General features: G+C 36.8%; 1 protein-coding gene across 2 annotated transcripts in view; it reads right to left on the bottom strand.

Annotated features, from left to right (window-relative positions):
• Positions 1 to 25004, bottom strand: part of CSMD3 (CUB and Sushi multiple domains 3) — a 623909-nt gene that overhangs the window by 237875 nt on the left and 361030 nt on the right. For both annotated transcript variants that reach the window (XM_088149036.1, XM_088149037.1), the window contains 4 exons: positions 20419 to 20601; positions 14661 to 14987; positions 9211 to 9405; positions 4258 to 4396 (listed from right to left, as the gene is read on the bottom strand). In XM_088149036.1, coding sequence (XP_088005162.1) covers positions 4258 to 4396; positions 9211 to 9405; positions 14661 to 14987; positions 20419 to 20601 — 844 coding nt within the window. The remainder of the gene's footprint in view (positions 1 to 4257; positions 4397 to 9210; positions 9406 to 14660; positions 14988 to 20418; positions 20602 to 25004) is intronic.

Raw genomic sequence — 25004 nt, 5'->3', positions numbered from 1 at the left:
AAAAATCTGAGTTTTAGTCCTGCCTTAGGTATGGAAACCACCTAGGTAACCTTGGGCCTGTCACTCTCTCTCAGCCTTAATAACGAGGCAATGGCAAACCACTTCCAAAGACGTAACCTAGGATTTTGAATGGATTTGTCCATGTAGTCACCAGGAGTAAAGATGGTCTTGTAGGCAAAAAAAGAAAGAAAATCCACTGCAGAAAGAAATCCTTTTTGTTCATCCAGTATGTCAAATTTAAAACTGGGAATGTTATGCACTCTGACATAATAGTGTAAGCATTCTGCTAGTTCAGACCAAAGGCCTATCTACATCAAGCCCTGTTTTCCTGAGTGGCCAGCCAGATATTCCTAAGAGGCCCAAAGTAGCATAAGAAAAAGAAGTCTCCATCACTGTTTGTTACCTAGCATCAATTTACCAAGGCAGGATGCTTTGATTTTAGCCATAGCATAGTTTCACTGCAAATTTCTCACTATCAATTTCCTCTACATCCTGTGTAAGTGGGATATGAAAATATCATCATATATTTATTTATTAAACAAACTTATATGGCCGCCCATCTACCTGAAGGAACTCTGGGTGGTGAACAAGACTTTTAAAAAGCACAATATAATTAGAATAAAGCAAAACAAAAAAACATTTGAGACAAACAAAAAACAACATTAAGGCCTTGGATAGAATTTGCGTTCATCAATCAACAACATCATGCTGGCTTCATAAACAGATTTTCACTGCTTTCCTGAAGGCCAGCAGAATCAAGGCCATCCATATCTCTGGGGGATGGCTATGGAATAAGGCAGACACCAAGACAGAGAACACACGCTTCTGAAGCCTCAACAGGCAGCATAGTTCACCAAGGGGACTTGGAGCATGCCCACTCTGCCAGAACTAGTGGGATGGGCAAAAGCCATCAGGAATAGAAAGTCCCATGCAGGGCTTTAAAGCTGATGAACAGCATCTTGAATTACATCCAGAAGCCTACTGGGAGCCACCACACAGTAGTGGTGTTACATGGGTGTACCATGATGCACCCCTTCCTGCCTGTGCTGTTGCATTCTGGAACAGCTGCAGCTCTCTGCAAGAGTGAGTGTGAGCAGAATCTCCCAAACTAAGAATGGAGACAACTGGCACACAAGATGTATGTGTGCAAAGGCTGTACTAGCCATAGTTGCCAGCTGCTCTTCAAGCAGGAGCTGTAAATCCAGGAAAATCCCCAGATTGCAGACCAATCTGAGTTAACTTGTTTTCTAAATTAAATCACCCAAAGATTACATTGTGATTTTAAAATACTCTCTACACTATCTTTTTTTTGAAAACCCATGGGTTTATATCGAATTATTATAATATTTTTCAGTGCAGTTAGTCTTTAATGTGCAAGTTGGCCTCTTGAACTTTGTTTACTGAAGCTGAAACTGAGTGTCTTGTTTTTTGTACAGTAGACATTATGAATTAGTAAATTGGGCAGGACTGAATAGCAATTTTGTCCTTCCTCCTACTCCCACCAAGAAACAAACACCAAAATTAGGAGAAAAAAAAAAACATTACTAATGGTAACTATTCTGTGAAGACAAGTATTTTTGCTGTATTGCTTAAGGCAAAATTATGTTAGAAAGATGCATGGGACTGATTCAGCAAATGGTTCCTTGGAAATTGACTTAGCTTATTAATTGGCAAATGCATATGTGTCTCTTCGCTAAATGAAATTTCACTATGAAAGTCAAATATGCTTTAGTTATAAAGAAACATAAGCCCAGGTTTAATATCATTCTTCAGAAGTAGCAAAAATTCAGTATCTAAGCAACTAAGAAAATTTGGGAAATATTAAGCTCACCTGTATTCAGATTTGAAATATACAATGTTATTCCGGGAAATGAATTAATGGTTTCATGAGCAAGGTCTAAGATCATTAGTCTAATGCAGTACTTAACAACATAATGATTAACTACTGGCATTTAAACTCTAATAATTATGTTTCAACTGTCACCTTAAGATAAAAAGTGCTAATCTGCATTCCCTTCTCTAGTTGTTTCCTATCTTTCTGATGATATAGGAACTTGTAACATTCAACAGATCATGTCATCGCTTTTCCTATTAGAAGGATAAATGGAAACATGTCCTGAAAGCCTATGGAGCTTAAAATCTTATTCAGGATCAGTGGCATGAATTTTCAGTTTGAAGCTTCAATTCCTGAATTCAGTTTATACGTGATACATGTAGAGCAGGGTGGGGCAACCTGTATTCCCATAAGGGCCCTCCAGTGCCTGCCTGCCTTTCTTTCTTTCTTTCTTTCTTTCTTTCTTTCTTTCTTTCTTTCTTTCTTTCTTTCTTTCTTTCTTTCTTTCTTTCTTTCTTTCTTTCTTTCTCTCTCTCTCTTTCTCTCTCTCTCTCTTTCTTTCTTTCTTTCTTTCTTTCTTTCTTTCTTTCTTTCTTTCTTTCTTTCTTTCTTTCGACTGGGAATATGTTTGGGGAGGCTTCCCACCCCCACTTCCATCTTTCAAAATGATCAAAAGCAGATGTTTTGCTGGGGATGCCAATGCAGTACAAGATGCCCCAACTGTCTTCCAGAGAATAGAGGGGGAAAGTTGCATCTCAAACCATAGACTATCTGTGAGGCAGAGAATTATAGGCTTAAAAAAAGTAAGGTCAATAGAGAAAAGAAAAGAGAGAAAACCAGTAACAAAAAATATAGATTCTCCTCTTTTAGTATTTTCTGCTCTTTCCCTTTCTCTCTTTTTCCAGATCAGCCTTTCAGAACTATGAAGAAGAGTTTTGAAGATGACTGAGAATAACAGCACAGCAACAACAACAACAACACTAATAAAAATGCCTTCATCTTGTAGGTTTTTGAGATGTGCTGCTCTTTCCAAAAAGTAGTGCAGAGACTGTAGGATTGCTTAGGAATAACTGATTCCTAGATGTCAATAAGGCAGACTAGCCAAACAATCTTTCAAGCACACTACAGTTATTCTTAAGAAAAATAATGACTACTGTTATGACATGTTCAGAAGTAATACATTTAATACAGCCTACACTTTCATGGATTATGTCCTATATCATAACAGGTCTTCTCAAACATTGGTACTTGAGAGGTCTAGATTTTTCTTCAAACATGGGAAGAGTTATAGTCCATTGTATTGATCTCTCAGTGGCCTATCACATACCTATGGTAATCTTACAAAAAAGAATATAAACACAATAGTATCGTCTTGTTTATATCTTACAGCAAATACTACTGAAATACATAATGCTTCTGTTACTGGATGCAGTACAAAGCCATCATGGCTAATTAGTAGCCACCAGGACTTGTAGGGTACCAGATTAAGGCTGTGGATCTACCACTCAAGTTCCAATGATACCTGATTTGTATCATTATGATGTCTGACAAGCAAAGCAGTACATAAAAAGCTTTAAAATAATAACATATATTGAAGAAAGAGACCGTTTTCTAAATACCTGTGTATGTATCCTGATCTAATATTATGAAACCTCTGTAGGAGCCTCTAATATACTGTATATAAATACATCCTAACTATAAAGAGTATTGTATAGTGTAGTGGGGATTTAACCTAGAATTTTCAGAAGTTGTATGTCCTATTGCTTTGAGCTTACAGAATAGAAGCAGCCTCCCCATTTCCATCAAACTCTTAAGTATGGGTAAATGTTATCCTCCCATCACTGAATCCATTGGATAACAATGTTATATATTCCAATAACCCAGAGATCTCTAGAAGTTTTTACTGAACTATAAATAAGAAAAACATCATTAATGAAAATTAGTTTCTGATATATAACACTACAGAATCAATAACAATAAAAGCTCTATTTAGCAGACCTCCTTTTAATGAACTTCAGTTGCAACAGACAAGACTTTTTACCAGACCCCCCCCCCAAAAAAAATAACAGGCAAGTCCATTTAATTCTTAGTAGTCCTAGACGACCCTCATAAATTTGTTAAATTTATGTAATTATGCCAATTTACATCACTGTGTAATGATATCATTACATAAACAATCCATTTAGTTATTTGTGTAATGATGTCACAGATGATGAAAACCTAATTTGTGTCATCTGCAATGATGTCATGACACAAAGAGCATAAATCAGTACAAATGATTTTTGGATTTAATGGACATTCAGAAATAATGGACATCTCCTACTCTGCTGGTCCATTAAATCAAGGTTTTATTTTTTACTGTAATCTCCTGCTCATCAGTTAAAAATGAAAATAGAAGGAGGAAAAGAAGCTTTTGTCAAGACCTTTCAAATGTAATTTTGATAGAGTGTCCTGGTTCTGCTTCAATCACCCACTCACAATTCAAGGAGTCTTTATAATAGCCAGGCCAGCCTGGAGAAAGGATGACTCCACTGGGGGCTGCAAAATGTCCACCACATGGAGCTATAAAGAAGAAAACAAGAAGTTGTTATTGTCAGGCAAGAACTGTTGTAGTCATCATGTTCAGATTTCCGAAATAAAAGGAAATCACAAGGGTGGAAAAGAAGGCTGGAAGGAAGGAACGTCTGCAGCTGGTTTATCTTCAGAACTGAGTCAAAGTGAAGTATAAATCAAACAAAGTAAGAAACGAACTAGTGCAGCCATAAGCTGGCACTGCAATCATGCATAGTAAAACAGCAAGTCCCTAGTTTAAATTTCACCACTCTCATCAACTCACTAATTCAGTTTAGGGCAAGGTATGTACAGCAATTTTCTGGGAGTGCTTTTGAGTGATTAAACGTTACTTCAGAAAGGAGTAACTGAGAAAAAGGAGGGAGGATTAAATCTTGCCCTGTCTTACTGTTGCTAAGCTTCAAATTATCATTTGCCCATGGCTTTTCTCTGAAGCTCCCATGATTTTTTGGGGGGGAGGGGGGGTTCAGTTCTGAGGTATATTTTTATATCCCCTCAAGAACAAATGAGCTTCACATGCAATGTGTTCTTTTAGTAAATCATTACATTACTATTCTGCTGTAGGGGGATATTGAACCCCCTTGCATGGTTATTACAATCACTATTCAAATTATGACCTAAACGCAGTGGCATTGGCAGGGAGGGGTCCAACCAGTGAGTCTTATGAAAGCTGTGTTGTGCCATTGCGACACAAGCTCCATCCCTTTTCTATGTGTGTCATGATGTCACATTTAGAGTAACTCTGCTTTCATCAATGTGCCCATCCCTAAAAGATCTTTTGCCTTTAAAAATTATTTCATTATTTCAGAGCAAACTATGCAAATAAAATATTTTAAACGCCGAAATGTGCTTCATTTGTACATTACATTTTACATGTTCCAACTCCTCATACATCTTCCTTCTCAAACCTGGCAGCCTTCACATACCCTGGGATTCATTGTACCCTCATACCTTTTGAAATGAAACTGAAAATAATTCATAAATTCTAGTAATGGGTAAACAGTTTACAGTTTATCATTCTTTCTGGAGCCCTATTTAGTTTTACGATGCCTGAATTCTCCCCCGCCCCCACATTTTTCCCACCCACACATGCCAAAGAAACGCTAATTTTTGAGGGAATGTGAGTGACTCAAGAATAGGTTCTTGTGAAAAATTAGATAGGGGAGGGGGTTTTGAAATGGCAATAGCTCCTTTAGGTATTTACAATACTACATATTAGTGATTTTTGAAAAAAAAAACCGGCAGAGATATCGACTTGAGTAAAGTACAATATGTGCAAAACTGTTTTTACACTTGTTCTTATATGGAAATATATTTCCATGAACAGGCCTGGAAAATTAGTTTGTTGTCAGCGTGACTGAATGATTAAACAGATTTAGGAGCTAACATGATATGATCATGGCTGTATGAGCATATACCTGCATGTGTTGAGTATGAATAAACATATAAGAAGATGGATCAAAATTGTCTACTGCACTTTGTTCTTTTCACACATTGAGCAGTGGAAAACTCAAAGCATCAACCTGCTTTTTAGGATCCCCAGCAATTGTCCTTGAGTGTCTGACTAGAGTCAGACTCTAGTACCGAAGAGTATGAAATAGACTAATGTATGAACAATATCGCATGAAGCATTTGTTGACCTCATATGTCCTCAGTTACCACCATTTAGCTTCACTGGATGATGTTATGGACTCTGATTCTGAAGATCAGGAGAACCTGATGGGCTGCAGCCTACAGTTGGGGAATCAACAACTTGTCAGTCACTCGGAATAATAACTCAACGCCAGCACAGACTCAGAGAACAAGGAGCAGAATTCTGAATTTGGGAGATCGTTAAGGCCTAGAACATGCCATTAGCTAAGGAAGACTCAGAAAGATCTAAAACTCCAGCTTTTCAAGGCCTTCTCCCCTGATTGGAAACAGTGTTCCACTACTGGGACTGTCTTCTTCTAGCCACTCATTCTCCTGATTCCTTGCTTGGCAAACAGTTCTTTGCTTATGACCCGTGGCTTGAATATTGTGGATGTCTTTGTCCCTGACTACCAGACTGAAATAGACCTGTTCTTGGCTGTATTTAAGTCATAGCTATGAATTACAGGCAAGAGACACTTTTTCTGTAGATACTGTATTTCTTTACCTAATTTACAGCTACAGCACTAGTGTTATCTCTAAATGATTTACAACTAAGCTAATACATTTGTTGGAAACATTTGCTGGATGTCACTCAGCCTGGCACAGGACAGATGACACAGAATCTACATTATGGTAGAGTGATTTTTTTTTCTTTTTTCATATTCATTTTCTTAACAAAATGCTCATTTCTGTATTTCTTTTCTTCATTCACCCATATCCCCTCCCTCCCTCCCTCCCTCCCTCCCTCCTTTCTTTCTTTCTTTCTTTCTTTCTTTCTTTCTTTCTTTCTTTCTTTCTTTCTTTCTTTCTTTCTTTCTTTCTTTCTTTCTTTCTTTCTTTCTTTCTTTCTTTCTTTCTTTCTTTCTTAAATGTTGCAGATGTTCTGTAGTAAGGAAAGTGTTCCAGGCCTTTGGACATTTGGATTGTTCTTCTCTGTATCTTTTCTTTTAATATTTTAATATTGGTTTAGGATGTTGCCAGAACTGTATACAGTCTTCTAAGGGTGAATAAAACATGGATTCTCTATAATTATTCTTAACATGAAAATTTGCCTTTTTTCCCCCCAGCAGTCACGTTGTGGCTTAACATCTTTACTGAACAATGCAGCAGAACCTTAAAACCTATTTCTTGGTTGCTCACTGTCAGCTCAGACCCCATCAGAGATTTTTGTCCCCTAACATTCATTATTGATACCATTATCATGAAAAAAAGATTTGCCATTTTAATGACTTTTCTTCCAGTTGGAAGGATGCTAATGGAATACTCTGCTGTTCCTTTGATGAGCAAAGATACTGAAAAATATAGTCCAAATAATTTTTTTGGAAAAGATTTATTGGACCAATCTTTAAAAATTCCTATTCTTTAACTACACATTATTCCTTTAATGAGGCATTTGTCAAATGTCTTTTCAAATCCAGGTAAGATCCTCTTTATCCCCATCTGTTTATAAGATAAAAGTTACTTTTGCAGAAGACATATTCATTTTTTTTTTAGCAAGACATATATTCCCATTTGCCCAGTAATTTTCCTTGCTGTAAGATTTTTCACCAATTCATACAGAAGGCTCTTTAAACTCACCCCTTTTTAAAAACTTGGTGCTATATTAGATATTTTCTAATCCTGTATAATGGAGGATTTTGGGGCACCTATTGCATATTTTGTTAGAAAGCCGGCAGTTTCCATTTGAATGTTTTAAAACCTCTCAGTTGGACATAATCAGACCTTTGCTTTCAATGCTTTTATTGTTGCTATTACTGATATAAACTGCACAAACCAGCATTAGATCATAGGACAAATAGGGCATAGTTATTTCCAAATTTTGGATTTTGGATTTTTTTTTAATCTATTCAATTGTGTCCAATTCTTGGAGATTACCTAGACAAGTCCCTGCAGTTTTCTTGGCCTTAGGCACAAAGCCAGCTGGGTGACCTTGGGCCAGTCACTCCCCTTCAGCCCTAGGAAAGAGACAATGGCAAATCACTTCTGAAATCTTACCAAAAAAGCTGCAGGGACTAGTCTAGACGGTTGCCAGGAGTCAACACTGACTCAGAAGCACCAAAAAATATATTATTTTACTTGCATTTAATTAATTTAACATTCTATAATTATAATTCTGAATGTTATCAATGTTTCACTGAAGTTTTATCTGGAGCAGAAAAAGCCTTTGCTAGAGTGAAGATTCCTGAAATCCTATCAAAATATAGTTGTTGAAGTAATATGATTTTAATCACATAAAATTGCATTTATTCTTGTATTAAAACTAGTACTTAGGGTAGAAAAACCTCTTAATATGACAGTATGTTATTTGTTTATGAAATAACAAGTGGGCATTTAATATACTGCATTCCCAGAAAATGTGTTTTAAACTGTAATGATTTCACATAACTGGAAATATTTCTGTGCCTAACGTGTTTAAAATGTTATAAATAATTATTCTACTGCAATCAGTTTATATTATCCTTCCAATATAAGTTAGAGCCAAAACAAAACATTGTTGTTACATTCAATCGACCATGATAGAGTGAATTACTAAATTAACTGAATTATTGAGCATAGCATTATTAACCAAATAAGCATTGCTTTAATCCTAATGGTGCATTTTTTTAAAAAAAGCACTAAGCTATTAGCAACTTGAAGAAATTTTAGTTCTTCTTTCAGAAATAAACTAAGGAGGACAAGTGGTACCAGCTGCTAAACAATTTGCATGTTTCAAAACAGAGTTATGATTCAGCCTGGTTATGTAATTGATAACAGTAAAATATCAGTATATTACCAGAAACATTTTAGGAGTTTATTTTGACAAAGCAGCGTCAAGACATTTGAATACTTTAGGAAAAATAGGTCTTACATATGAGTTTTACATACGAAAATGAGCAATTGAAGACTGCTTCACATGAGAAATATGGAAATTGAACATGTGAAACAGACCAGCATGCATTTAGCTTCCTGTACGGAACGTTCAATATAAGTAATATTCTGTAACCCATATTATCATCCAAGATAATCTTATCAGATGATATTTGCAAAGATTCCATCATCAAAAGAAAAGCTGGCTGTGAAATTCACCTATTAGGTTACACATTGAGAAAACAAATATGCAAAATAATTAACTTTAGCATAAAAACTATAATAAAATTACAATAGGTAGGAACTCATATGTCTATTCTACCTACCTCCACACTTAGGGATGGGTCCACTCCACATCACTTTGCCATCCATCAACACACAAGTAATTGTTTCAGTTCCTTGAATTTTAATGAAACCATCTTCGCAAATCACAGATATGGAACTCCCCAGTTGAAAATTGTCTCCAAACCGACGTGCATTGATTGGTATACCAGGATCAGGGCACTCATTATGTCCAAATGCTTTAAAACAAGAAGATAAGGAAGGGAATATGACAAAGATTTAAAATTATCAGTTATATTTCAAAGTTCTTTGAGTTCAGGGTTTATATATTCCAAATAATCTTTTTCTTTCTTGATTTCTAAATGAATCAATGTTCATACTACTACGGATGCACTATGTTCTAATATATATCTATTTTTTTCAAATATATTTGTCGCACTAGTTCCACACTAGTTTGTGAATACTTTCAAATACTTTCAAACATTGTTTTATAGGCGGTTTTTGTTAATTTGCTCATTTTTCACTCACTGAAGAACTGAACTACAACATTCAAGGAGATAAAAAAGGGATATCCACCTTTTATTTTGTGTTTTAATTCAAGAAGTACAAAGTATGCTGGTGGCTTTATTTATTTATTTTTTCATGTCCTTCTTTGTGTGTGAGACAAATCTTACTTTTTTCCATGCATTTATTAATTTATTTATTTGTGTAAATTTATTGGCTGCCCAACTCCAGTAGTATTGAAGTATTGGTGCGGGTTTGACTTTGGTAATTATGGGGTAAATTCCAAATGTGGATAAATCCTAAATATGGCCATTTTAGAAAAGACATATCTTGTATTCATGTATAATCAAATTAAAATGATAGGTTTACTATTATTAAGTGGATACAAAATTAAAAACACTAAAAATAAAGGCAGGATAATAATAGTTCTGTTAACACATATAGTTTTGTATTCCAAGACAATAAAGTACCATCAAATTACCCATTCTTTAAATTTCTCTATTAGCGTTTTCCCCTTCTTCTATTCATACAAATAAAACAGAGAGCCAACTGTTGATAAAGTCAAGAGGCTTGCAGGCAATAGAAATCTGTCAAAGTGTTCATAATGTAAAAGCAGAAGAACAACTATGACAATTTCTGATTCATCAAGTTGTATGCTCCTCATCTCTCTCAGGAGACAAAGAGAAAAGGAGAGAGAGGGAGGAATGAAGAATGATCAGTGCAACTGTAAAGACCTTTTGCAGTTGTCATCAACGTTTGAGTATCAAAAAATATTTCCACTCACCTACAAGAGTGACTGCTAATAAGTATACATACTAAACATAAGTAAACATACTAAACTAGTATGGTTTTAAGAGAAGGCTGAAGAAGGCATTATGGACCGGATGGGGTATCATTATCTACATAGGATAATGCACAAGATCCAAAGGTTGCTCATTGAACAAATACTTCACATTCTAGAAACACCACACTTTTTCCTAACAGAAAATTTAATTCAAAACACAGAAAGACATCATTCAACTTCAGGAACAAAGACCTGCTACTAAAAATGAATTTTAAAAGTTCACTGAGAGAGAACTATATCTTAATTTAGGATAACATTTGTCACCAGGCAAAAATCTGGAAATCTGTCAGAGGCAAAAACAGAATTACTTGTGGTATTAAAGTAATTTTATATAACAATCTGCTATGACATCCGTCACAGCCAGTTTAAATTTAATGTTCTTCAATTACTCTTTAACAACTTATTAGCAACAGCAGTTGCCACCAGTGTCACTTTGGAAAAGGAATACACTTACATTGTTATTAATAGCATAAAGTTGTGGATTATTTTAGATGAACACAAACCTATACATTCTAATAAAAATAGGCACCTACTCTCTTTGCCATATTTAAAAGGTGCGAGAATGTTAATGTTGCAGCTTAATGGCATTGTAGCTTGAGAAGGAGGGGGAATAACCCCAAACACCAGCATATATTCATCTTGCAGCAATTCTGTTTTGTGTTATAATTGCATTAGAAGTAAACACCACAGCAAAGCAAATTAAAATAATAAATAAATAAATAAATAAGAAAATAAATAAATAAATAAATAAATAAATAAATAAATAAATATAAACTTTTGATATGGTGGTTCCCAGGCTAAAAAGAGAAAGGGAGGGAGGAAAACAATTGAAAATTAGAAGTTTTTGCTTTCTGATTTTCAAGAAGTAGCAAATACTGTAAAGATTAGCCTAGAATGCCCAATTCCTCCCATGGATTAACAGACCTAAATACAAGTGTAAATATAAACAGAATTATTTAACATGTTACGAAACAAGGGAAACATTGTTCAAATAGTTCTTCGTGCCCATAAAACACTGAATTCATGGATTTAGAAGCCACCCCTAATGAAGGCCCTAATAGCAGACTTGCAGAACATTGGTCAGTTTCTGTATATTGTATATATTCTGTATATTGAGGCTCTATTGCAAAAGTGCCTGGTACCAGGGCCCATACCGAGAAAGGCTTTCAAAAGTTTTGAGGGGTAAATTGGATGCCTGAAGCATCATCAAGGGTTAATACACCTGTTATGGCCCTTAAAATCCCCAACTCCTCAAAAATGGAAGAAGAAGTCCCGGTTTCTGTCTCTGTCCACTGGGGAGCTCTGAAAGCCACAAAGAGAACGCCGATGGACTACACATTTTGCCCTTCTGCTCTGGAGTGTAAAAGTCTTTTCTTAATAATGGTCTGAAAGGGGTTAAGAGGGCAAAATCAGCTAGCCAATGGGCATTTCTTACAATAGAGACCCAATTAATATGGGTGAATATCTGAAGGGCTTTCAGCAACATAACCAAGTACCTTCCCTCAATTTCCAGTATTAGAAGTATCCAATACTATTTAATTCAATTACAAATCTGTTCCTCTACCAGCTTATCTGTGGCTGATTACTTATACTTGTGCCCCTTACTCAGAAATTATTCTACTACATTGCTGACTAAATTGATAAGATCCATATAACCATTTTTGAATTGCTGTTCCTTTGGGGAATAGGTAACTATAAGCTAAGCTGGCAAACAATTCTTTGTGATTTCCACAAGAATCATAAATATGCAGAAAAGAATATTTACTACAGACAAATAAACCAGTTTGTAAGGGCACCATAAAGTAAATACTGGCATAGGGATTGTCTCTGAGGGCAATTCTGTGTTTTGGCCAAAGATGTTTCTCTCTCATGGTGCTCCTATCTATTGCTTAAGCCAGTGTTGTCCAAACTTGGCCACTTTAAGATGAGTGGACTTCAACTCCCAGAATTCCCCAGCCAGCCATGCTGGCTGGAGAATTCTGGGAGTTGAAGTCCACTCATCTTAAAGTGGCCAAGTTTGGACAACGCTGGCTTAAGTGAAGTACAGAAATTCCGGTCCATATCACTATGGATTGGCAACTGGAATGGGCTTGTCCTCAGTCTGGACTATGTTCACTGCAAGACCTGGTTTTTCCCCAGTTTCTTCCCTTTCCCATCCATTCAGGATGGCCCCTGTCTATGGGTGCTTGTCTTTTTTTAAGGGTGTGTTCCCTCCTATTTAGCCTCTGTGTCTTTCCTTTGCTTTCCCAGGTACTGGCACACAGAGATCCCTTCATTATCTCTAAAGCAGACCCTTTCTTTTCTTTTTCTTTTTTCTTTTTCCTTCCTAGCAGCTCCATGCTACACTAATCAAAGCAATAGGGAACAGATTGTTCATTTTATCCTATGTTCCTCCATAGATTGATGAAAAGTTTGTAATAAGGAAGAAGGGATAGCACAGCCTCATCGAAACCAAGTAGCAATGTGGCAAAGATGCTTAAAAAACAAAGGGAAGGGAAATAAAGTTTTTCAGTACTGTGGGCAGGGGGCTGGGGAAGCAAGGAGAGCACACTTCATGCAGCCTGAGCAGAAACCGTAATGGGAAATGTAAGGGTCGAATGGAGAATGAGCTTCTAGAGTTAAGGATAGTTCATTGAATCAGTGGCAAAATTTGACCAGCAAATCTGAAAGCTCAGGACTATAGATTGGGCAGAAACTGAAAGAATTCCTACTGGGAAATGATAAGAATTGAATGGAGCAAGGAACATTTTAAGAGGATAGAAAATTACTGGCCATGAAAAATTCGCTGATTTAATGGGTTATCATTGGTTCAACTGCAAGATTTTATTTTTATGCTTTAAGAGGGAAGAGAGTACCCAGCAGCATAGCAACCCAGGAAGAAAAGATTGCCCAGGATATCCCCTTACCAACTGGCATTTAGAAAGTCTATAAAGGCTTATCTGTTCAGAGAAGCTCTGGGAAACTGAGCTATATGTTTGTCCTTCTAACAATAAAAATTGATTTCATTGTTCCAAGGTGGAGTAGAACTACTTCTAGGATCTTATACTGAGTTACAAAGGAGGAACTGTATACCACTCTACAAGGTAGATCAGATCAAGAAACAGATGCCACACCGGACTAAAACTACTTTTATTATTAATAATTACCATTATTTATTAATGGCTGTAGTAACAGAATCTTGCAAGTCTGAATGCACTTCCCCTCCTCCCTCTTTTATCTTCACATTAATTAGGGAGATGCCTGGTTTAGGCATTTTTGTAACTCTCTGTCTTCGTTTGGGCTTAAGCCATGCTTATCTGTTAGTTGCTTTGGTAATGGATATTCCCTTTCTCTGTCAAGGCCATCCTCTTTATTCTCTACATACTTAGAATCGGAGAGTCAGCTGTTATTGGAACAACCTATAAGCCTTATTGAGAGCCTGTTTGGTGTAGTGGTGAAGCCATCAGGCTAGAAATCAGGAGGCTGTGAGTTCTAGTCCCACCTCAGGCACAAAGCCAGCTGGATAACCTTGGCCAGTTTCTCTCTCTCTCTCAGCCCTAGGGAGCAGGCAATGGCAAACCACTACTGAAATCTCACCAAGAAAACTTCAGAGACTTCTCCAGGCAGTCACCAGGAGTCAAGACTGACTTGAAGGCACCAAAATAAATAAATACATACATACATACATACATACATACATACATACATACATACATAAATCAGCCAGCCAGCCACCCAGCCACCCAGCCAGCCAGCCAGCCAGCCAGCCAGCCACCCAGCCACCCAGCCACCCAGCCACCCAGCCACCCAGCCAGCCAGCCAGCCATATTATTAGTAGCATTAGTATTCAACCCATATCAGTTCACTGCAGGATTAAGGTCTATTCATTGAAGATTATGGGCCATAATTTACCATGTTGGTCCTGGATGGGTTGGTAGATGATTTTTTTTTTTAATTTCCCAGTCTAGGTTTAAGAAAGAATAACTGGTCCAAAGGCTCCTGGCCAGCTTCCATGCCTAAGAAAGGACTAGAACCTGGGTCTCTTGGCTTTGTCTGTCTGTCTGTGTCCACACAGACGTATAAAGAACAACAGAACATACCAAAAAATGATTAGTAAATAAGGGCATGAATATGATGATTGAATCGGGAATAAAAACATTTACTCACTGTTATAGGTGATATTAAATCCTCGGCCTGACATTGAATGATCAGCTTGAAATTCCAGGCGTAAAATGTGACTGTTACTAGTCAGGTGGGATGGCACTTCAGCTCCAGTGAATGTGCCAAGTATTGGAGAATCTGGAGAATCACCATCTTTAATTGCAAGGAAGTCAAACTGAGATTCTAGGTCAAAATCATTGAAGGAGAGATGAATGCGACTCCCAGGGTCTGAGATGATTGTCCAGATGCAGTTCAAGTTATTTCCATATCCTTCTGGGTAGTCAGGAGAAAGAACAGTTCCCATTGGTGCCGTGAAATTAGATAGGCAAGGAACTGTCAAAAGTCAGGAAAGAAAAGAGAAAAGAGATAAGAACCCACCTAAAATTGACCTTCTGAGCCCTTTCTCACAATATTTCATTTATATTCATATTCATTCATTTGTTTATTGAATTATTGATTTATTGATTATATGCCTTGTTAGTTTGCAATGGAATACAATACAGTATTACTGATATAGACATCAAAAACAGTTCAAAGCAACATTTAAAAATGGTTTATTAAGACTGATTCTGGGACTGTTTTTAATGAGTCAAAGATTAAAGTATTGTTTAACTCTGAGTCCATCCCCATCAGATCAATCAGGGAATGCCTGTAGCAGCAGAGAAGTCAGTACACTCACAGAATTCCCACTTTAACACTGGGTCCAGGGCATAAATAGTTGGAACCAGTTCTCTGGTACTTTCCATTCTGGAAAGAGAGTTATTGTTCTGACCGATTAGAGATGTAACAGCTCTTTGCTTAATTTCATTTTCTAAACTCTTTCTAGGTGCAATATTGCATTGAAAAAGACTAATCACTGCTTAAGTATGAAAAATGAACCATACAACTATTGCTGAATTATTAGGATTAGAAAAGTCAGATCTTTCCTCAGTCTTATCTCATCTATCTATCTATCTATCTATCTATCTATCTATCTATCTATCTATCTATCTATCTATCTATCTATCTATCTATCTATCTATCATCCAAAAGCTTCCCCCCCCCCCCTCTCTCTCTCTTTATATATATTACTTCTCCACTTTCTCCCTTGTTTAAGAAGTTTTGTTACAAAACATATATGGGAAGGACATTGAAACTGTATCTTTTAGATAATTGTTCTGGTTAGATCTCCCCCTCCTTCTTCTCCTCCCTGTACATGATCTAACAAAATTTTCAGCATGACTTGTTATTTGTTGTTGTTTTGGGTATCCCTGTGCTGTTTGTGTGAATACCTGTTAACTGTAGAAAAAGTATGCAGTTCTGTTGCAATGAAATCACAGTAGGCCTTAGATTTACCCATGTTCTTCTCACCTGGTATTACATATCCTCCCATCCTTCCGGGGGAGCTATTCATATGCACAATCACACATCGAGCACATTGAGAGACCAAAGGTCAGTGCTGCCATGATAATTTGTAGTTCACAAATGAGCAGGAATAGCATTAGTTACAAGAGTTTTTCAGATTTCCTTATTATCCAGGCAACATTTTATATTTAATACTGCTATTTCGCCAGTCTCACTATAATTAATAGTAATTTGGGTTATTATATGGCAGCAGTATGTTAACTATAATATCTCATAGAATTCTGAAATAGTTCATTGGGTTCTTTCCCCACCCACCCTACCCACACATATATTGCATTATTATTGTTGGTCGCACAGTCAGCCAGATGTGTACAGTGGATTTGACATTTTTATCTCCCTACTGAGTCCTTTCCAAGGACCTAGGCAGATGTGATTGTTTGATGGTGTTAAAGTTATTGTCATAGGATGTAAGCTGTTCCAAGCAAAGCTGCCTTTTGCAATTGACTGAGGGTGATTTTGTCAATTCCGATGGTCTTCAAGTGGTGCTCCAGATGTTCTGGGATTGCACCCAAGGTGCTTTCTTTTGCCATAGTCATTCTATTTCTATCTGCAGGTCTTTATATTTTGTGATTTTCTCCAGTTCTTTCTCTTCTATTCTGCTGTCTCCAGGTATTGCAATGTCCACTACCCAGACTTTTTTGTCTTTTTTATCAACAATTGTTAAGTCTGAGATGTTATGTGGTAGGTGCTTGTCTCTTTGAATTCTAAAGTCTCAGAGCGCTTTAGCTTCTTCATTTTCTATTACTTTGTCTGTTTTGTGGTCCCACCAGCTTTTGCTTGCAGGAAATGGTATTTCTTGCAGATATTCCAATGCACCATTGTTGCTACTTTGTCATGCCATTGTTCATAGTCAGGCTGTGCCATTTTCTTGCAGCAAGTAACTAAGGGGTCTACTGTTTCTTCATCTTCTTTGCAGGTGTGGCATTTGTTGTCTGTTGCTGTCTTCTCAATTCTGGTTTTGTATCCATTTGTTCTTAAAGCTTGGTCTTGTGGAGCCAGAATTAGCCCCTCTGTCTCTTTCTTCAAGTTTCCTCTTCTTAGCCATTGCCAGGTCTTCTTGTTATCTGCTTTGCCTGCTAGTTTCTTGTGTGTGTGTGTGTGTGTGTGTGTGTGTGTACTGGCCATGTAATACTTTGCCTTGCTATGTCTCTTTTCTATTCTTCATTTGGTCCTTCTTGTAGACCACTTTGGTCTCTTCAGTATTCAATAAGCCTTCATGGTGTACTAGCTTCAGTGCATCTTCTTCACTTTCCTTCAGATGTTCTTCTAATGCCCTTTTTTTCTTCTTCAGCTGTCTGGTATACTTTCAACATTCCATGTCCACCTATGCTCCTTGCTAAGTAGAGTCTATCAACATCACTGCATGGATGAAAGGCATGATTCATTTTATCATTAGGTCTTCCTATCCAAGGCTTCTAGTTCTGCTTGAGTCTAGTCCACTATTCCAGCTGTGTATCTAATGACTGGAACTGCACAGGTGTTCATTGCCTTGATGGTATTTCCTCCACTGAGTTTGGACTTTAAGATCTTCTTCACTGTCATGATGTATTCACTCCTGACCTTCTTCTTGACTTCACTGTGCTTAATGTTATCAGATTGAAGGATGTCCTGGTATTTGTAGTGATCTTCTTCATCCAGATTCTTGATGTTATTTCCATAGGGCATCGATTCCTAGTCTTCACTATTATTTCCCTACTGATGATAAAGGTTGCACATTTGTCCAGTCCAAACCCCATTGCAATATCTTGGCTGTATATTTGGACAGTGTTGAGCAGCAATTCTATTTCAGATGCTATTTTTCCGTACAGCTTCAGTTCATCCATGGAAAGGAGGTAGGATAGTCTGGCAGATGTTTTTGATGTTTGGTAGCCATGGCCTGACTTGTTAAGTATTGTGGACAGAGAAATCAAGGCAATGCCAAACAATGATAGTGATAATGAGTCTCCTGAAAGATTTCTCTCTTGATATTAACCTCTCCCAGTCTATCACCATTGACCAGCAACTGTGTCTTCCATTGTGCCATTGATCTTTGCACAAAGCTTCTGATGTTTCTACTAACTCCAGTTATTTGTAAGTACTTGACTATGCAATCATGTGGCAGGGAGTTGAATGCCTTCTTGTAATCAATCCAAGCTACATTCAAGTTGGTCTTCCCTCTCTAAGAGTTTTCCAAAATCATTTTGTCAATTAGGAGCTGCTGTTTTGTTCCTCTGCTCTTTTGTTCCTCTGCTGTTTGGGTGGTTTCCTTTCTGCTCAGATGGAAAGAGATTGTTTTCAACTAGATGTTATTGAACTGCATCAGCTACCACACCAGCTAGCAATTTGAAAGTTGTTGATAAGTGGGTAGTTGGCCTGTAGTTGCCTGGTGCTGCCCCTTTTGTTGGATCTTTCATTATCAGGGAGGTTTTGCCAGATGTCAGCAAATCTTAAATTTCATCTCCTTGCAGTATGTTGTTAAACTGCTTGGCAGTGAGTGGGTACAGACCAGTCAGATGTTTCAACCAACATGCAGTTCATCTTTACCTGGTGCTGACCAATTCTTGATCTTCCTTCCCTTTTCTCCACCATTTCTGCTGTTAGAATAAGTCCTTTCATTTCAGCTTCTTTTTTATTCTTATCCACCTCCTTTATCCAAACTCCATTCTTGTTATATTTTGGGGTTGTCTCATAGCTATACCTAGAACTGCAGTGTTTCTTCTTTGTCAGGTGTTGACTTGTTCATTATAGTCTCTCCATTGATGGATTGGTAGAAACTTTTCTGATTTGACTGAAATTGAAGATTCTGCCTTTAGTGTGAAAATCGAGCCTTGTATCTACTGTTCTTTTGGCTATGACTGTTATTTGCTGCTTTATTATTTCTAGTGCTTCTTTGATTTTCCTTGTTTCTAGGTGATATTTCTTGATCAGATATTCTTTGGTCTTCTTGTTCCTCAGCTTCTTTTCTTTCCTCTGTTCTAGCTTGCTTGCATCTGATCTTAGCATACTGATCTTATTTTCCAACCTGATCTTCCATTTTGATGGTGCACTGTTACGTTTTTTTTCTTGTTTGTTGATTTTGCATCCAATGTATTCAGTTATAACTGCAGCTGTGGTGTGCATTAGTTGGTTTGTTTCTTGCAGTGAGTTGGTGTTTATACTTGATATTACAGTATTGGCATCTTTTAATACATGTGCTAGCTGTTTCTTTGTAACAAGCTTCAATGTAGGCAACCTTATTCTATTGATTTTGTGCTGTTTTAGATGCTCAGTTTTTTTTTTTTTTCAATTCCTCTTTTTAATAGTTAGAGGGCTTTGTTCTTTCTGAGGAGAAGGCAGAGAAGAGGTTGCCTGGTTTGGGAATGAAAATGATTCAACAGCTACACTGGCTTCCTCTACTGCTGACTCCCCCTGGTTTGCCTGTACAGTTTGAGCTACTTCTGGAAAGGCTTCGATTTCTTTCCCTGGGTAGACGTTTGCAGTTCTTCCAATTCTGTGAATACTTAATTTCATATTATAAATCAACAGTGATCTGCTAGTCTCTGTTCTATCATCTCTGATTCTGGATGTTCTTTTCAGATCTGATGCATTCTTTTCAGATATCATCTTCTCATTAGACTTGATTTGTAATAGCATATCATTATTTCTTTGTTTTCAGTCTTTATATATTTGCTACAACTTTTCTTCCACTGGTCCTGCAGCTGTTGGCTCTGGTTGCTTAGCCAACAGTCCTGAATCCTGTAGCCTACTTGTCACCAGATGTCCAGGAACTAGAACACCTAACATGGTCCTTATTGACCTGGGTGATGACCAATCCCGTATTAGTTTCTGTAAATTACATCTCACCATATTGTTTATGGGAGAGACATTCTTTGTCTGGTTCCTCTGATGAGACCTGTCCAGTATGTTTGAACCTCTGGCATAGCTCTCATCCTCCTTGGAGCACACAAGCCCCACAACCACGTGCCTCACTGGGGGTTGTTGTTGTTGTTATTATTTAAAATAACAACAACATTTTTGGTCTGCATGGGATTAGTGATAGACAACGAAAATATAAATCTCTAGGATCATGTATGCACTAAAAGAGATTTGTGGATGATACCGAATGGAAAAGATTTATAAATACTTCAATTGCCCTTGATTGTAATTCAGCTATTATTAGCATTATGAAATATAATCCAATCCTAAAAGTGTCTATACAATTATGCATGAGAAAGGTTAATTATAAATATTAATACCATTGATGGTATGAAGGCAAAACATTGTTTGGTGTGAACATAAAAATGGGGGGAGGGGTTGTACTTAAAGCAGTTTTAGTTTAAAACAGTTTGCAGTAATATATACGTCAGTTAGAAATTATTGAAATATATCAGTTTATACTCACAAATGCATATTGGTATGTTTGCTGACCACTGGTTATTCTCTTGACAAACAATAGTTTTTTCTCCAATCAGTTCAAATCCAAACTGGCATTCAAACCTCAACACATCATGATTGGAAAATCCATCTCCTTCCCTAATACCATATAATGGAGTTCCAGGATCTCCACAACTTTCTTTTTCAATCTCTGTGAATAAAGATGGAAATTACTGTCCAATAAGCGAACTAAGCACTTGATTCACTATCATAAAGTAAAGTGGAAAAAAAAAAAACTTGTCTCACATTGAATGGTTAGTGAACTCATTAACATTTGTATATAAAAGAAGAAAAAAAGGAAATAATCTTGCATGATTTTGTTACAAGTATATTTTGAACATGATATAGTTCTGCAAACACTGATTCATACAGTTAGCTTCTAAAACAGATATTTTAAAAATATAACCTTCAGTTTTATTTTGATATGGTTCATAAAATAGACTTAGAGAACATATCTTTGTGGCTAAAGTAATTTGATAACCACTTTTATAGGTTTATAGGGGGAAAAAAAGAAATATTGGTTGTGTTTATTCTACAACATTGCCTATATTAACTGAGAAGAACTGGAAATGCTGGGTTATTAAGGAAGCTGGGCATAATGAATGGCCACCAAAAACTAATGAAAATAAAAGGACATTTCAACAATTAAAAAGAGAATTGCAATAAAAATGTATTTGCTGAATATTCCATGTTGTTGGTATCATGAAAATTACTACCATTAATATTATCATCCAATTTACAAAAACAGAAATGTACTAAACATAAATAAAATGTAATCAAAAACCCAACACTGGTTATGAAACAATGATTGCCTGGTGGATCTGGTATAGAGGAATGCTTGGGTCCACACTGTTAAGAGCTGAGGTATAGTAGCAACATTCCTTACCCAAAATTTAGTAGTATAATATCTAAGTTCTTCATAGGACTCCATCTAATCACTTTGCAAAATTAATTATTTTTTGCCTTTCAAGTCCTTATCTTTATCTTAGATATTAGACATTGTATGTAAGTGACAAACTCCTGGGATATAAGCTGGTCTTTTGCTATACAAATGTATTTTGACAGATTGGTACCCAAAGAAGTCACTTCTCCATCTGGTTCTTTCTATCTAAGGAATACGAATCAGAGTGCAAGTATCATAAGACACTGGCTGCAGCACCGCCAAAAAGCTTGCTGCAAAGCAAAGAAGCCCCCCCTGTCCAAAAATTAGAAAAATGCTGCAAATTAACATACACGCCCCATGAGGAAGAAAAAAAATTGCTTTAAGATTTACATTGCCAGAATTATCACATATGTGGAAATCATCTCAATTACTACTGAAATAATCATTTTAGTTTGATACACGCTGCACTTTCAGATAACTTGTCACATGAGATTATTAGAAGCCCTGAGATGCATTCCTATTTGCACTCAGATCTAGTCACTGCACTGGGTCTGATGAGCATAGCAACATAAATGAAATCTGATGTATCTCCAAATTACCAACCCACATGAGATACGTCTCTTCCTCATCCCACACACTTTACTGGGCAAATGTGACTTTTAAAATTTGGATTTCGTTTCAGTAGAACAAGAAGACAAGAAACTTCCAGATGTACTAGAAAAAGCTCTCAAATGATTGTCCTCAACTCTGCTTAAAATTGTTATTAAACCATTTGGGTCTCTATATGATAAACGGAGTGTCAGTAAAGGGAAACAGAAAGCAGAAAAAGAAAGATTGATCAGTCTAAACCATGGTCAGAAAACACAGAGGAAGAAAAGAAGGAGAAGAATGAACTCTCTCTCTCTCTCTCTCTTATCAATTACATTTCTCCAACAATCGGAAGGTTGTACACACAAAAATAATCTACCATTTTGTTCCAAAGTAGCCTTGGCAATATGTATCCTGATAACATTTTTGACATTAGGATTATAATTCTTCAGTTTATCTTAACTATTTGCTTTTCCATGCATAGCTAGTTATACAGCTCTGTTCTGCTAAGGGACACATTTTCTCAGAGCTAATCTGGAGGTCCACTGAAGCCACTTAAAAAAAAAAAAAAGCTAAGAAGGAAACATCCTGCTAAGCTAAGCTAAGCTAAGACCATAATACATCCTGTCCAGCAGTCAACACCTAGATAAGCAGGCATTAACACAAGACAATCAAGCAGGAAACAATACTCTAATCAAGGAACTACCAAGGAGAAAACCACACCCCCAACAACACTGACAGGGCAAGCTTCTGTATATAAACAGGGAGCAACTCCACACTCACTAGTACTGATGATGTTACTCAGTTGGGTAATGAAACATCTGGAAGCAAACAACCAAGCTCAGAGAGCACCAAGGACTCCAATGAAGCAACTTTGGAGGTTGAAAGGGAAGGTCCAGGTCTTAACAATTGTCCGAAGAAGGCTTTGAAATATGCCATGAACCAAACACAAACTGCAGACTGCCTATTCTGCCCTAAGAAAGCCACATGAAAAAATTAGAATTGTAATCAGCTACATTCCATTTCTTTTGTTAGGAAGTCATATTGAAATTCTTCTGACATAAGACATCCTGCTCCCAACTAAGATGAAATAATGGGGATCTGAACCCTGGGGATCTGAAATTAACTCATATAGTTTGGGGGGGGGGTGGAATCACTGAAAAATAAATCAGTAAGACATCTCCCAGTAACCTATAATGTTAAAATACATTTACACCCTGGCCCCCAGTTAATTGTCAAAAACCTGGACCACTAAATAAAGCACAATTGCAATAGTGAACAAACAATAATACTTAAACCTGAGAACATTGTTCAATGATTTTTGTTCTTGTTCCTTCATCTTTATCCACCATGACAAATTATTTGTGCCAGTCACTATTTGTTCCGACAATATGAAAGCCTTGTACTTATTTATTCCTGTAAATAACTGCTTAATAACCACATAATTCAAAGGACTACATCAGAATTCCTACGCTCTCATCAGAATCTAAGAGATGAGAAAGGGCCTCCTATTTGTGGGAGCTCTAGGATTACTTTAGACATTCTCTCCAGTTAAAATTTCCTCTCACCCTCCATCTATTTACAATAATATAGACAAGAACAGGAGAACATGCCTGGTTTTGAACTCTTGAACCAGTATACCAAACAAGCAATGCCCTTAACTTTCAAAATGTTCTTTATGTTAAATGATCATGCATATGACTTGTACAAATGCCACTTCAGCAGGTTTATATTATTTGATTTGATTTCTTCAACCTACTTTCAGGACTATACATGGTGACACAGCCTAGCCTCCCTCATATTCAAGTCATTAATGCCTTTGGAAACATTTATCATCATCATCATCGATCATCATTGACAGGTACAGCTTTCTCTGTGGCAGGGCTTAGATTATGAAATAAATTGCCAGTGGAGTTGAACAAGTCCCCTCTTTACTACAGCTTAGGAGGGGCCACAAAAAGAATGTATTTTACCAGGACATTTGATGCTGCTATTTTAGCTTTTGTATTTTAAATTTCTAACTTTATTTTAATGGACATTACTGATGTTTATATTGTGTAAGCTACCTAAAAGCTAGCACAGGAACTAAGAGACTGGATGCCATATATATTTTCTAAATAAAATAAACAGAGATGAATCACTCAACAGCTGTGGAAAATTGTGGTAATTCAGGAATGACTTACAGTCAGAGGAAACTAGAGATCTTTTCTGCCTGTGTTATTATTGCATTTTCTCATTTCTCTTCTTCCCAGAAAGAGTGTTGGCTGAATAATGAGACTTGGTGTGAAAACTGACAGAATGTTGTTTGAAATACAAACTCTCCTGTCCGATTGAAGGAATCACTCCAGTCTGAGTCAGGCTCAGTTCACTTTTAAGTTTGGATCTGTCTTGAAAGAGAATCCCCATCATTGCTTCTAATCAGCACTTCCTTGCCAGTCTCGCATTGGCAACCAATAATCAGTATCTGAGATAGCTCACAAGAGAATTCATAAATCATTAGCATCTGTTATGCAGAACCAATCAATAGCTGGAAATGTTACTTATGAGTCTGCTTAGATGTGTAATTTCCAGCTGGGAATCATGGAGTTAAGATGATATTGGAGCTTCTGAAGCTGACTCATAGTCAGAAGGTACAGTTCCATATGAATTCAAAGAAAAAAAAAAGGGGGGGGGATTTCCAGATTTCCAGGATCTATTCCAGGTTTGTTGTCTTTTATGTCTATCTATTATTTCAAAAGGAGCTAAACCTACCAGCTTTCCAGGATCTATTGCAAATTAATGGAACTAGAAGTTAGCTCTGCTCTATTTCAAAAAGTTAAGCTTGGGGAAGGTTCTTTAGAAGGGAACAGAAATAGGGAAAAGCAGAATATTTCATCCATCTAGGGAGTTCAAAAGAAAGAAAAAGTGAAATAGACTGTGCATATCTAATCTGTAATTTGGTTCACAGAAGACTGAATATTCTTCTAACATGTTGAACATTTAATGTTTACAAAAAATCAAGTAAACAGATAAATCAAATGGATTCAAGCCTTGGAAGAGGTGTTGAAAAAATTATCATGCCTGTTTTGTCTTGGATAAAAATG

The sequence above is a fragment of the Python bivittatus genome, unplaced genomic scaffold, assembly GCF_059951505.1.
Source record: "Python bivittatus isolate LINGU-HERP-01145 unplaced genomic scaffold, Pbiv_v1 ctg000590_np1212, whole genome shotgun sequence".
Taxonomy (NCBI): domain Eukaryota; kingdom Metazoa; phylum Chordata; class Lepidosauria; order Squamata; family Pythonidae; genus Python; species Python bivittatus.
The sequence above is the reverse complement of the archived record's forward strand: the minus strand, read 5'-3'. Positions and strand labels throughout refer to the sequence as shown.